This window comes from Myotis yumanensis, unplaced genomic scaffold, assembly GCF_028538775.1.
Source record: "Myotis yumanensis isolate MYYU_CA2020_CCGP unplaced genomic scaffold, mMyoYum1.0.hap1 SCAF_1, whole genome shotgun sequence".
In the NCBI taxonomy this organism is placed as follows: Eukaryota; Metazoa; Chordata; class Mammalia; order Chiroptera; family Vespertilionidae; genus Myotis; species Myotis yumanensis.
Genome location: NW_027223752.1, coordinates 90,792,671 through 90,808,217, shown reverse-complemented (window position 1 = coordinate 90,808,217; position 15,547 = coordinate 90,792,671). Strand labels below are relative to the sequence as shown.

At 40.6% G+C, this 15,547-nt stretch overlaps 1 protein-coding gene across 6 annotated transcripts in view; it reads left to right on the top strand.

The window, feature by feature from the left end:
• The window catches only part of HEATR5A (HEAT repeat containing 5A), a 120,036-nt gene that overhangs the window by 34,515 nt on the left and 69,974 nt on the right, over positions 1-15,547 (top strand). For all 6 annotated transcript variants that reach the window (XM_070427590.1, XM_070427617.1, XM_070427609.1 and 3 more), the window contains 4 exons: positions 1,627-1,882; positions 2,459-2,614; positions 4,256-4,506; positions 7,062-7,173. In XM_070427590.1, the coding sequence (XP_070283691.1) occupies positions 1,627-1,882; positions 2,459-2,614; positions 4,256-4,506; positions 7,062-7,173 (775 nt within the window). The remainder of the gene's footprint in view (positions 1-1,626; positions 1,883-2,458; positions 2,615-4,255; positions 4,507-7,061; positions 7,174-15,547) is intronic.

Here is a 15,547-nt window from a genome sequence, read left to right as displayed (position 1 = left end):
CTGACTCCAACCAGAAGTGATACTATGCAGGGTCATCACTCATGCTCTTATATTTATAAATAGATATGGTGAGGCCAAAACACTTTTTAAAAAATATATATTTTTATTGATTTCAGAGAGGAAGAGAGAGATAGAAACATCAATGATGAGAGGGAATCATTGATTGGCTGTCTCCTGCACATTGGACCAAGCTCGTAACCCAGGCATGTGCCCTTAACCAGAATCAAACATGGGACCCTTGGGTCCTCAGGCTGACGCTCTATCCACTGAGCCAAACCAGCTAGGGCTAGGCCAAAATGCTTTTTAAAAGCTAGATTATGAGAGAGAACCTTATTTACCATAAAGCCACCTAGATAGGCTATTCCACACAATATTTTCAATTCCTAGTAATGGGATATTTTTGTTTTATTTCCTTTGAAACATGAGTATTTTGTTTTTAAGCCTTGTATCTTTATGTATCTTGTGGTTTAACATGTTTTTTATTGTGTTTATGTGTGTATGTACAATTCAAGTTTAAGCTATTAGGTACATATTTTTCAGCATGGGCACTATTGTATTTCCATTTTATATGGTTTCAACTCCTAAGTAAATATTACAGCATGTTATCTACTCTTAAGTGCTTAAATTCCTGGTCCTAAATAAAATTTAATAAACTAAACTCTGGTAAAAGTATCTTAGAATAAAACAAAACAAAGGTTTCTACATTCTTTCTTAGAATTATCTTGTTTCCTGAATGCCATTATGGTTCAAAACAAGCCTGTATTTTTTTTAATTTAAAAAATATAGACATATCTCTATTGATTTCAGAGAGGAGTGAGAGGGAGAGATTAAAAACATCATTGATGAGAGAAACATCAATTGGCTGCCTCCTGCACACACCCCACTGGGAATGTCCCAGTATAATTAATTGTAAACTAGTTTTTCAAAAAACAAATTACATAAGAAAACTGTTCTTGTATCTCTGGAGTAAGATAAACCATTAACTTTCTTTTTAAAAAAATTTTTTTTTATTGAAGGGAAAAGAGAGAGAGAGAATGATGAGAGAGAATCATTGATCGGCTGCCTCCTGCACGCCCCCCACTGGGGATCAAGCTGGCAACCCAGACATATGCCCTTGACTGGAATTGAGTCCGCAGGTCGACACTCTATCCACTGAGCCAAGCCAGCTAGGGCAACCATTACTTTCTTAAAAATAAAGAGCAGTGATTCATCACTATAAACTTACAGTTTCTAAAACTAAAATCCCTTAGAGTTATGATATTGGAACACAGTTAATTCTTAGAATGTGTTCATATGTTTTATTGGATTTTCTTGTTCAGAATGTGAAAGAGCTTGAATTCTTTGTTCAGAGAAGCCACAGACACATTTTTACATATTAGTTGGCTATGCTGACTGTTCTGAAACCTTTCATAAAGCCAAAATAAAACAGGTAGCATTAATGCAAGACTGCAAATTCAGTTTGGCTTAGAAAACAAAAAAATAGTGTTGTATTCATGTAGCTAAAGTGGCTGTAAATGAGAAAAGATAAAAAATATTAGTAAATTCTGCATATTTGTGGAAGAGAAGATATTAACATAGAATTGAAATTATTTCATGTTGAAGATAAAACTCCTCTTTCTTTTTTAGGCTTATGTGGTATTTATTTCAACACTAGGAGGAGCATGGCTAGAGAAGAATTTTGCTGCCATTCTTTCTCATATCCTAAGCCTTGTGTCACAGTCACACCCTAAAGTCACCCAAGCTCAGGCCGATGCTGTCTGCGGTCGCCGTTGTGTTTCATTTATCCTTCGAGCTACTATAGGAGGCCTTCTTGGAGAAAAGGCTCAAATTGCTGCTGCTAAGGACATTTGCCAGGCTATATGGAAGTTAAAGAAAGTTGTCGGTATGAGTCTACTAAAATGACCTGTTTTAACAGTGCTAAAGGGTTTGTCCCTAAGGAAAAGCTACACTGGTATATTACTATATTAATACAAAAAACACTAATAACAGACATCAGTTGTTTCAGAGCAGTCAATATATAAATGATACATAAGTTACCTAACATAGTAATAACTATCATATGTATAAATCTTAAAGGCTGGTAATAATATTTCATCAGAATTCATGATCTTACAATAGAAGCTGATGCATTGTTTTTGAAACAGTTTTTATCTCAATTCCTGTACTGTTCATCTTGTGTACCAATAAAATTGGAATCTTTTTTAGTTTTCCATTAGTTCTCTCTTTCAGTGTCACTTGCTAAGGGAATAATAAGGGATCTATGGTCAGGTTGCTTGAACTGATTCGGTAAATTAGTTCAGTTCTTTGTTAATGGAAGTCCTCTTTTTAGTATTTCAGTTATATAGATCAAGTGGAGGTACTAATTTTTGCTTTTATACTGTTCCACTACTAACACTCACCTGCTGTAATCTATTTTAGCAAAGCATTGTTGCATAGTTAATTCTTATACTTCTGTCAGATGCTGTGATGTGTGACGGTAATTTGGAAACCCGGCTTGGCTCCACAGATGTAGCAGCCAGCCAGCATATGCTGGTGTGTGCTTTACAAGAACTCGGAAATCTCATACACGGTCTCGGGACCACAGCTGCGCCTTTGCTGCAGGATTCAAGTGCAGGTATCTATTGTTGTGGCTCATCTGAACTCCTTGTTTTTATTTTTACTCTACACAACTTTTTTCCAAGGAAGAAAATCTCCCTCCTACAGTTTATTTCTTATAGATATCACTGTGTATTTACTAGAGATGTTTTATGAAACATATATACTAGTAATCAAGATTATTAAAACATATATATATATATACACATATACATATATACATAGGGTTGCTTTTGCTATTGAAGGTTGTTCTCTATGTCTCTCCTACCACCCTGCTTTTCTCTCTGGGGGTAGTTAAGATAATGGGAAAATGGAGAAGTAAACCTGAACTCATATCTCTCATCTGCAGTGAAAACATTAGTTTTTATATGGTACAAGTAATTCACTTCCTCAAAGTTTTTTGTAAGCAATCTCTGTTTTCTTTCTCTTCTTGAAAATTATTTAATCATTGTGAGAGATAATTCATATTATACAGAGTTCACCCTTTTAAAGTATACAATTCAGTGGTTCTGGTATGTTCAAAGTTGTACACTATCTAATCCCAGGATGTATTCATCATCCCAAGAAGTCCTGCACCCATTAGCAGTCACTCCCCATTTCCCTTTCCCCGAGCCTTTGACAACCACTAATCTGCTTTTTGTCTCTATGGATTTTCCTGTTTGGACGTTTCATGTAAATGGAATCATACAGTATGTGGTCTATTGTGACTGGCTTCTGTCATGTAGTCACTTTTAAAAATAATTTTTAATGGTTTTTGTCCTTTGTGATACACATTTCCTGTACACTGAAGCTTTACATTATATTTTGTTCATAAACTCTTTATCTGAGGGTACATATTATTAAAGTAGCAGTCAATATGAACTATTATATGTTTTGATGAAGGTGTATGTTGAATCATTGCAAATGTGGATATTTTTTCTAACTAGTAGTGGTAGTCCACTTTCTTCATAGTTGTTTAGTAGTGCATTGAGCACCTAGAAAATCCTAGAGCTTAACATTTTGTTCTCATATAAGAGCAATATGGTAGATAGGAAGTATACTAATTACGTATATAAATGTGCCAGAAGGGATTTTTTTTAAAAAGGAGGATAGAGCATGGTGTGTAACATTTCTTCTCAAGGTACTTTTGTTACTTACTGATAATTTTAAAAATATATTTTTTTATTAATTTCAGAGAGAAAGGGAAAGGGAAAGAGAAATATTAATGATTAGAGAGAATCACTGATTGGCTGCCTCTTGCACACCCTCCACTGGGGATGGAGTCCACAACCCAGGCATGTGCCCTGACCAGGAATCAAACCTTGACCTCCTGGTTCATAGGTCAACACTCAGCCACTGAGCCACACCAGCCTGGCAGCTTACTAATTTTAATGCTAGTATAATTAATAATAATCTCAAGATAAAGTAAACAGAACATTGGCATATTTAGGAAATACAAGTTTTCTTTTTTGTACTGACTTAACTTAAGCCAGTTTTCATGAGATATATTAGAAGAAACAATTATTGGATACAAAACTTATTTATAATTATGTATCACTTTTTTTCTGATTTAGCTTTTGATAAAGATAATAGATACTTGATTCATGTGACTACTTATTCCTTTGACTTAGTGAGTCTTATCTGTGTAGCTAAGGCATTGTTTGTTTTTCTGTTCTTCTAGGCATTCTTGACAGTGTCATTTCAGTTATTCTTCATCCTAGCATATCTGTTCGGCTAACAGCAGCCTGGTGTCTACGCTGCATTGCTGTGGCATTACCTTCTTACCTAACGCCACTCTTGGACCGTTGCCTTGAAAGGCTTACTGTACTTAAGTCTTCACCCGAAGCAGTGACTGGCTTTAGTTTTGCTGTGGCAGCTTTATTGGGAGCAGTGAAACATTGTCCTTTAGGAATTCCTCATGGAAAGGGCAAGGTAATGATTTCATTCTCTACATACAATAATGACATTTTAAGTTTTTCCTAAAAACATCATGGTCTTTTTTTTTTTTTAATATGTTTTTATTGATTTCAGAGAGGAAGGAAGAGGGAGAGAGAGAGAAACATGGATCGGCTGGCTCCTTCACGCCCCCTACTGGGGATTGAGCCTGCAACCCGGGCATGTGCCCTTAACTGGAATCGAACCCGGGACCCTTCCATCCGCAGGCGGATGCTCCAGCCACTGAGCCACACCGGCCAGGGCATGATGGTCTTCTTGAGATAATTCACTTTATACAAAGTTCACCCTGTTACAGTATACAATTCCGTGGTTCTGGTATGTTCAGAGTATCACCCAGTTGCAGCCATGCAGGACAAATTTCTGAGCAGTCAGCTGTGTATCACTTAAGTGTTAAATATTATCAACATAATTAGTGTGAAAATGGAAGGGCTGGTTAAGTAATGTCTTACCCATTCTTAAACAGAAATGCTTTCTGTACTTTTTGTTAAAAGTATCTTCATTTAATAAAAGAACTTGTTCCTAAAGGCTTTATTTTGATGTATATTTAGCTCTGCCATAAAATACATTTTAAATTGCATTATAGCCTGGCCGGTAATGGCTTAGTGGTTGCATGTTGACCTATGAACCAGGAGTTCAGGCTTCAATTCCCAGTCAGGGTACATGCCCAGGTTTCAGGCTTGATCCCCAGTAGGGGGCGTGCAGGAGGCAGCCTATCAGTGATTCTCATCATTGATATTTCTGTCTATCCCTCTCCGTGTTCTCTGAAATCAATAAAAATATTTAAGTTGCATTGTAAAAGACAAATAGAGCTGCAAAAGAAATCTTAAGCTTCATGTGATAATTTTATAGTTAATATTATTAGTGGTGATATTATTTTGAAATTAAATATAGTTAGATAAAATAGACACAATGTTCTTAGGAACCAAGATTTTCCATATTTAAAAAAGTGCTATAAGCATAACCAATGGACACAAGACACTGGGGGTTAGGGGAAGCCGGGGGAAGGTCAAAGGGGGAAGAAAAAGGGAGACATATGTACTACTCTTTGTAATATTTTAAGCAATAAAACAAAATTTTTTTAAAAAGTGCTGTCGTTATTGAAGCAAGAAAGTTAAGTAAAAGTCCATATGTTAAATTTGAATAGAAAATATTACTATGAATTTATAATTTCCTAGTTTTGAAAACACTTATGTCCTCTGTCCAGTGAAAAGACCTCAAAGCAATGACAACCAAGTAGCAGGGACAACCCCTAGTGCCCAGATTATGGCTCTAAATACCATTTCTAGTAAAGGAACCAGAGCTTCATGGAGGAATGACTGGTTCCAGGTCTGGGGCAGGAAATGCACAGTACAAGCCTGGAATATCTGGCCAACACCATTTGAATTAAGGTGACTAACAACTTTGGGAAGTGATACCTTCATTTAAATTACATTCTAAACACATTACATCTTGCGAAGAATTACCATTGCATTTATATAGTTAAATTTAATATCCACAGATCTTACTAGGTTAGAAAGACAGGATGGTTGGTTTGGTTCTCATTCTCTGAGTGTTATCCATTGAGTATAGGCCACAAGTAGTCCTAAATTAGCAGTAAGTTGATTGGTTGTTTTAAAATCCACTAGCCTACCTCTTTAGAAAATTTACATGCCAAGTCATAATAAAAGTGATTAGTAATAGAGATATTTTCTTAGGCATATTAGATACTTGTTGGCTTTTGTACTGTACAGGCATGCATTAGTCATGAATGTGAAATATCTGGTTTTCCCTCTCAGTTTATAACACTACCTATTTCATAGACTTTTAAAATATAACATTTTAATGAATCTCACTGTACTTTGAAACTTCAATATGAGGTTATTTTGAAAGCTTTTAACCTCTGTAGTATATAGCCACTTAGGTATCAAAATGGTATGCAAAAATTTAGCCCAGCCAGTGTGGCTCAGTGATAGAACATTGATCTATGAGCAAAGAGGTCACGGTTCAATTCCTAGTCAGGGCACATGCCCAGGTTGTGGGCTCAATCCCCAGTGGGGGCTCTGCAGGAGGCAGCCAGTCAGTGATTCTCTCTCATCATTGATGTTTCTATCTCTTTCTCCCTCTCCATTTCTCCCTGAAATCAGTAAATATATATATCTATTTTTTTTTTTAATTTTTTTTTTATTTTTCGCTTAAAGTATTACAAAGGGTATTACATGAGTATCCTTCCCCCCCCCCCTTATATATCTATTTTTAAAGTGGTATGCAAAATTTTTAAAAGATTCCTGTAATGAGGTTTTCTTTGGTAGTTACTATCTAAGATGGTTACTTAAAAATAAAAATAAGTTCAAATTCTATACAGCTAAACTTAAACAGTTGTACTATGTTGTTGCACATATTCTGCAAACAATTACAGAGTTTCTGTGTACACTTATATGCCAATATATGTGAGAGTTAAATTTTCAAGACATTATTATTAGTTGCTGTTATTTGTCCAATAACCTTAAACTGATAGGCTTTTTTTTTTGCCTTGTTCTTTTATATGTAAATAGATTATTTTGACATTAGCAGAGGATTTGCTGTGTTCTGCTTCTCAAAACAGTCGCCTTTCAGCTCAGCGCACACAAGCTGGATGGTTATTGATTGCTGCTCTGATGACATTAGGTAACAGACTTGTGGAAGGTTTACATAACTATGAACTTTGTGTTTTCTCATGTAAAATATTATAATGGGTGATTTGACTAGACTAACTTTTAATATATACCAGAATTTAAATATCTACACAAATACTTGTTTTCTAACCAGTCACCTTAGGAAGCTATATACTTACTCCATTCCCCAAAATGTGTTTTTTTATTTTTTATTTTTTGGCTTAACACAACAAAAATTTATTGTCTCTCCGTTCTGGAGGCTAGAAGAACAAGATCAAGGTGTCAGGGTTGGTTTCTTCTGAGGCTAACAGATGGCCACCTTCTTGTTATATCATCACATCGTTGTTTTATTCTCTGTGTGTGTGCATCCCTGGTGTCACTGTGTGTATTCTTTTTTTTAAATATTTTAATCTGAATAATTCTTTACTGGCAATTTTTTTTCAATAGTTTTTCTTCATTTACAAATCTTAAATAACTTTCCATTGCTTATAAAATTAAAACAAAACCTTGTCTAAACAGCTGCATTGAAGTATAATTTTTTTTATTGTTTGAAGTATTATATATGTCTCCTTTTCCCCTGATTGACACCCTCCCCACTCCCACCCCGAGGGCAGCCCCCACTGCCCCAGTGTCTGTGTCCATTGGTTATGCTAATATGCATGCATACAAGTCCTTTGGTTGATCTCTAAACCCCTACTCCCCTGCCCCTTGTCTCTGGATCTGTTTTTGCTAATCAGTTTATGTTGATCATTATATCCCACATATGAGTGAGATCATGTGATATTTATCTTTCTCCAACTGGCTTATTTGCTCTCCAGTTCCAATCATGCTGTTGCAAATGGTAAAAATTCCTTTTTTTTTTTTTTTAACAGCAGCATAGGATTCCATTGTGTAGACGTTCCACAGTTTTTTAATTCACTCAGCTGCTGGGTACTTAGGCTGTTTCCAGATCTTAGCTATTGTAAATTGTGCTGCTATGAACATAGGGGTGCATATATCCTTTCTGATTGGTGTTTCTGGTTTCTTGGGATATAATCCTAGAAGTGAGATCACTGGGTCAAATGGGAATTCCATTTTTAATTTTTTGAGGAAACTCCATACTGTTCTCCACAATGGCTTTACCAGTCTGCATCCCCACCAGCAGTGCATGAGGGTTCCTTTTTCTCCGCATCCTTGCCAGCATTTGTCATTTGTTGATTTGTTGATGATAGCCATTCTGACAGGTGTGAGATGGTACCTCATTGTTGTTTTGATTTGCATCACTAGGATAATTAGTTACTTTGAGCATGTTTTTATATATCTCTCAGCCTTCTGTATGGTATGTCCTCTTTCAAAAAGTGTCTATTTATGTCCTTTGCCCATTTTTTGTTTGGATTGTTTATCTTCCTTTTGTTAAGTTGTATGAGTTCTCTGTAAATTTTGGAGATTAAACCCTTATCTGAAATAGCCTTGGCAAATATGTTCTTCCATGCAGTGGGCTTTCTTGTTGTTTTGTTGATGGTTTCTTTTGCTGTGCAGAAGCTTTTTATTTTTATGTAGACCCATTTGTTTATTTTCTCCTTAGTTTCCATTGCCCTAGGAGCTTTATCAGTAAAAATATTGGTACAACATATGTCTGATATTTTGCTGCCTTGTGGCGTCTTCTAAGATTTTTATGGTTTCCTTTCTTACATTTATGGTCTTTAACCATTTTGAGTTTGTTTTTGTGTATGGTGTAAGTTGGTGATTTAGTTTCATTTTTTTGCATGTATCTGACCAAATTTCCCAGCACCATTTATTGAAGAGACTGTCTTGACTCCATTGTATGCTCTTGCCTCCTTTGTCAAATATTAATTGAACATAATGGTTTGGGTCTATTTCTGGGTTCTCCAAAATGTTTTCAGATCTCTTTATTTGAAATTCTCTTGAAGACCAGTTTATGAACCTTAAATAGGGTAAGCCAATTTGATCATCTTTCAGGCTTAACTTTGAATGACTCTGGCTTTTCAAAAAATAATTCATATCCATCATCAGAAAAAGAAACATTTTCCAAAACATAAGGTAGGCAAGAGAACATACCATAGCTTACGAATCCATTTCTGTAGTTGTTGTGGGAATTGGTAACACCAATAAGGTAGTTACATTGAAGGAGATAAGGCTCATTTAAATTATATATTTTTTAAATTAGTATGTATTTTATGGTCATGATAATTATAGTTATATCCTGTGACTTTGAAATTAAATTTTATCACTTAATTACAGCTATATTTTAAGTCTCTACTTTATAGTCATGTGATTTATTGCTAGAATAGAAAAGTGGCTGGATTTGACCAATAAATCATTTTGACATCTCTGAAATAATTTGATCTAAAAGGAGCTTAAATTAAAATAAACATAAATGAAGAACCACTTTAAATAATGTTCTTGAGATGATTAAAGAGATTTATTGACTAGATCAGGGTTCAGTCTATACACCAAATTTGGCTTGCTGCCTATTTTATACAGCTTATGAGCTAAGAGTGGTTTTTACATTTTTAATGGTTTTTTAAAAAAAACTATTTTGTGACATGAAAATCAGTTTTCAATGTTTGTAAATAAAGTTTATTAGAGCACAACCATGATCATTTCTTTAAATATTATTTGTGTCATTTAGGCACTACATTAGCAAAATTGAATAATTGCAACAAGACCGTCTGGCTTTAAAAGACAAAAATGTTTACTGTCTAGCCTTTTATAGAAAACTAGAGGCTTGGTGCACAAAAATTTGTGCACTGGCGGGGGGGGGGGGTGTCCCTCAGCCCCACTTGTGCCCTCTCACAGTCTGGGACCCCTCGGGAGATAACGACGTGCTGGCTTAGGCCCGCTCCTGGGTGGCAGAGGGCAGGCCCAATCCCTAGGTGCAGCCCCTGGTCGGGCTCAGAGCAGGGCCGATTGGGGAGTTGGGGCACTGCCCCTTGTCATGCACAGAGCAGGCCAGATCGGGAGGTTGCAATGCCACCCCCAGTCACACTCAGGGTAGGGCCGATTGGGGGGTTGGGGCGCCGCCCCCTGTCACACTCAAGGCAGGGTCAATGGGGAGGTTGCGGCGCCACCCTCTGTCACGCACAGAGCAGGGCCCATCAGGGGGGTTGGGGCTCCGTACCCTGTCACACACAGAGCAGGGCCAATCAGGGGGTTGGGGAGCTTCCCCCTGTCACGCACAGAGTAGGGTCGATAGGGGAGTTGGGGCACCGCCCCTTGTCACACACAGAGCAGGGGGGATCAGGGGGTTGGGGCACTCCCCCCTGTCACACTCAGGGCAGGGCCGATGGGGAGGCTGCGGCTCCACCCCGTCACACACAGAGCAGGGCCCATGGGGGGGTTGGAGCGCCGCACCCTGTCACACACAGAGCAGGGCCGATCAGGGGGTTGGGGAGCTCCCCCCTATCAGGCACAGAGCAGGGCTGATCAGGGTTTGGGGTGCCTTCCCCTGTCACAAACAGCAGGGTGGATAGGGAGGTTTTCGCCCCGCCCACTGTCACACACACAGCCGCAGTGCGATCAGGGGGTTTGGGCGCTGCCCCCTGTCACACTGCTCCAGGGGCCAGGAGGCCTCGCAGCTCCGCTTGACACCGGGGCAGTGAGGCCTCGCTGCTCAGCTGATCCCGGTGCTGGGAGGCCTCACTGCTCAGCTGATCCCGGCGCTGGGAGGCCTCGCTGCTCTGCTGATCCCGGTGCTGGGAGGCCTCGCTGATCCCGGTGCCAGGAGGCCTTGCAGCTCCGCTGATCCTGGGGTGTGAGGCCTCTCGGCTCCACTGATCCTGGGACCTGAGGCCTCGCTGCTCCGCTGATCCCGGGTTCGGGAGACCTCGCGGCTCCGCTGATCCCGGTGCTGGGAGGCATATTACCCTTTTACTATATAGGATAGAGGCCTGGTGCACAGGTGGGGACTGGCTGGTTTGCCCTGAAGGGTGTCCCGGATCAGGGTGGGGGTCTCACTTGGGTGCGTGGCCAACCTGGATGAGGGGATGATGGCTGTTTGCAGCTGGTCACACCCCCTTCAGGTGGGGGTCCCCACTGGGGTGCCTGGCCAGTCTGGGTGAGGGGCTGAGGGCCGTTTTCAGGCTGGCAGGTGACTGAAGCTCCCAACCTCTCCTTTTTTTCTTTTTTTTTTATTCTGGGATTTAGTTACCTTCTGTGGCTGTCACTGGAACTGAGAGCTGGCTTTAGCTCTGAGGCTCGGCTCTAGCTCTGAGACCTCGGCTGCTGAAAGCAGGTATCTGCATTTGTTTGGGTTCTATAATTGAAACACTGTTGCAATTCCAGCTCGGCCAGCCGGCTGGCTGAAAGCATGGGGTTTGTTTAGCTTCTATATTTGCAACATTGTTTCTTAGAATGCAAGCTCAGAGGCCGGCAGCGGCAGGCGGGGAACCTTGGCTTCCTCCGTCACTGGAGCAAGCAAGCCTCCTGTTCGCTTCAGCTGCCTGGCTGCCGGCCGCCATCTTGGTTGGCAGTTAATTTGCATATCGCCCTGATTAGCCAATGGGAAGCGTGTCGGAGGTACGGTTAATTACTATGTTTGTCTATTTTTAGCTAGGACTAGTAGCCCAGTGCACAAAATTTGTACACATTGAAAGGGAATTAATTAGAGGAACGTAATTTGGACTCACTATCTAATATCAATAATATGTGAGCGTGAGGCAGTCCACATTTCTGAAATTCAGTGACATGAATTTTAGCTATTACTTTGCCAAATAAATGGAATTTACGGATATCATTTAAAAGAGCATTCAGCTTAATATTAAAAACTCTGGCTACCAAGTCAGGTCTGTTTTCAACTTTTTGCCAGCATTGTAAATTGTTTGCAATATCTGCCCATTTGGGGTTGCATGTCATGGTTATGAATAAATCGGGCTTGCCATACTTCGTTACAATTGCCATAGCATCCTGATATCGCTGCTGCATATTTCTGAGACTACCCTCAAAAGAAGATGGAAGTGCCCTAGCTGGTTTGGCTCAGTGGATAGAGCATTGGCCTGCAAACTGAAAGGTCCCAGGTTCGATTCTGGTCAAGGGCACGTGCCCAGGTTGTGGGCTCGAACCCCACGGGGAACTTGCGGGAGGCAGCCAATCCATGATTCTCTCTCATCATGGATGTTTCTATCTCTCTCTTCCTTCCTCTCTGAAATCAATTAAAGTATTTTTTTTTTAAAAAGATGATGGAAGTATTATCATTTTACCAATCGGCACGTTGTCATTTTCAGATCAAGTTTGAGATAATCCATCAAACCACTATATTTTTCAACTTAGATTGGTTTACTTTGATGAAATTTATCCAATTGGCCTCCATTTTTTAATACAAATCCACGATAAACTGTTGAGTTGATTTTCCTGCATTTAAAGTAGGATTGAACATGGCCCACACAGAGAGATGAAATTCATAATACTGCATTTGTGTGACTTGTGTCCTTACATTTCGCCTAGTATTATTGTCGATTACACTGTTGTCTCTGAGTCTTAATGCAATACCTGTTCCCCAGCCTTTTTCACCATGTGGAAAAAGAATAGGATATGTCATTGCACCTAATGTAGGAAACAGGATATTGATTTGTTTCATTTTAGTTGCATTTGGATTATTGGGATCTGGTTTACAATGAATGAGCAAGTCCCTTTCAAAAGGAGGTTCTCCATCTTCTTTTCTGAATATGACAGCAACCTCGGTTACACGGGGAGAATTATATCTACCCAGGTCACTGTTACGATCGTATTTAATTGCCGTTTTTACTTCTGTGGGAGCAATACCTTTTGCTGCTGCTTCAGGTTGGACTTCCTTTTCTACCTCATGTAGCATTCATTTTGTACGATTTTGTTAATTCATTTATGTCATGCATGAGTTTGTTGATGTTGATCATTTGTCTTTCTAAACAGCCCTGGTTTTCTGGCATTGCTAATCTCTAAAACATAGAGTTGAGCAAACTTCCGAGAAACACCATCCGAAGGATGAAAAGTTCCAGTACGGTGATAAACTTGTCCGTGTATTCTAAAACAGTATGGCCCATATCCTGATGGTGATGCAATATTTGCAACCATGGAAGCAAAAGCAAAAGAACTATTTATGGAACGAATATTTTTCATGAAATTTTTACTGTCAGAATCTTCGTTTGTCATTAATCTTTTTAAATATGCTGGATAATCTGAAAAATGTATATCATTTGGGAAGACTTTCCCTTTGCTACAACATCGAGTAAATTTCCCATCGGATGGTTTTTCATCCGAGAAATTTAGGGATAGGCAAAATTCACATCTAACAGTCATCCCACCACAACTATGTTTGAGGATTGCATCCTCATGTACTCCATTTTCACCGAGAAGGCAGTTCCTATTGGTATTGGTAGTACTTGTTGGTGACTGTTCTCTAGACATACTCTGTCGTTGCCACCGCCTTCTTTCAACTTTAAAGGCACGTTGGTCTTTAGACATTTTCTGTCGATGACTCCAGCATCTTTTGGCTGCAGAGCTACATTGTATCAACAGTTGTGCTTTAGACATAGTCCCACCTCTCTACTGTCATGTTCTGAGATGCAGTGAATGAGAGTCCTGGCTGTCAGGCCACTGAGAGCTGTCTGACTAAAGGCTGATTCTGGCTGATTCTGTGGGGGTGGGACTTCCTCCTTCCTGCTGTCAGTTTCCACAGCTGTGTTGAGGAGGCTGGGGTGTCAGAGGGAGCCACGCCCTCCAAGCTGCCCTCTCTCTCTCTCTTGCTCTGCTCTATGTCCAGTGGTCTCCTGCTCTGCCAAGTCCTCCAAACCTCCTGCTCTCCGGCAAGGTCCCAGGAGCCTGTGGGCATGGCTAGGCACGGTCGACCTCACCTCCTGGACCGGCGAATGTCCTGGGAGCCTACGGGCATGGCTACGGCCTCGCCTCCCAGGCCTGCGAAGGTCCCAGGAGCCCATGGGTGTGGCTAGGCTCGGACAGCCTTGCCTGCCGGACTGGCAAAGGTCCTGGGAGCCCGTGGCTGCAGGCATCATCGCCTCCTGGGGCGCCTGACACCTGCGTATGTAAATGAAGCACCATCTTTGTTGGGTTAATTTGCATAGTCACTCTGATCAGCTGGTGGGCGTGGCTTGTGGGTGTGGCTTGTGCGTAGCGGAGGGACGGCTAATTTGCATGTTTCTCTTTTATTATATAGGATTTTTAGAATGTGTTGCTAGTATCCTAGCAAATTTCAAAGGGAATCAGTGAGGCTTTTGCTGTTAAGTATCATTATGAATCTATCATCATAGATTTTTATATATTTACCAGAGGCCCAGTGCACAACATTTGTGCACTGGGTGCGGGGGGAGGGGCGGATCCCTCAGCCTGGCCTGTGCCCTCTCACAGTCCAGGAGCCCTTGGGGGATGTCCAGCTGCCATGCTGGGGGGAGAGTCTCCCACCACCGCCACGCGCTGTGCTTGCCAGTGAGCCCGGCTCAGGGCTTCTGGCTGGGCGGCATTCCCCCTGTGGGAGCGCACTGAACCACCAGAGGGCAGCTCCTGCATTGAGCATCTGACCCCTGGTGGTCAGTGCGCATCATTGTGACCGGTCGTTCCGCCATTCGGTTTATTTGCATATTAGCCTTTTATTATATGGGATGTGTTTCAACCCATTGCAGTCTTTATTTCTTTATATATATGTTTTTATTGATTTTAGAAAGAGAAGAAGGAAGAGAGAGAGAGAATGAGAAACATAGATGAGAGAAACATAGATTGGCTGCCTCCTACATACCTCTATTGGGGATCAAGCCCATAATCTGGGCATGTGCCCTGACCAGGAATCAAACTGTTAACCTCTTCTTGCATGGGATGATAACATATTGATACCTCTAGGAAAGAAATGCTACATTGTTCACTATGGAGTTAATGAGATATCCTCCTTTCTATATAATAAAAGGATAATATGCAAATTGACCAAACGGCGGAACGACTGGTCACTGTGACGCGCACCGACCACCAGGGGGCAGACGCTTAATGCAGGAGCTGTCCCCTGGTGAGAAACCAGGCTCATGGCTGGTGAGCACAGCTGCGGCAGCGCTAAGGATGTCCGACCTCTAGCTTAGGACATCCCCCTAAGTCGTCAGTAGGACATCCCCCGAGGGCTTCTGGACTGTGAGAGGGCGCAGGTTGGGCTGAGGAACCCCCCTCTCCCCAAGTGCATGAATCTTGTGCACCAGGCCTCTAGTATTAGTATAATAGCAAATACTTAGGAAACTTTTGTCAGCTATGGGCATTCCCAGTGACTCCATGCTTTTATTGTATGTAACTAAATTGTACTTTTAGAATTTTCTCTACCCCCACAGCCCGTGGTATATGAGTGGGCTGATATGCACACATGGCATTCACACACACAAACCTCTTACAGTCATTTATTCTTAATTACTTTACTCTGATTT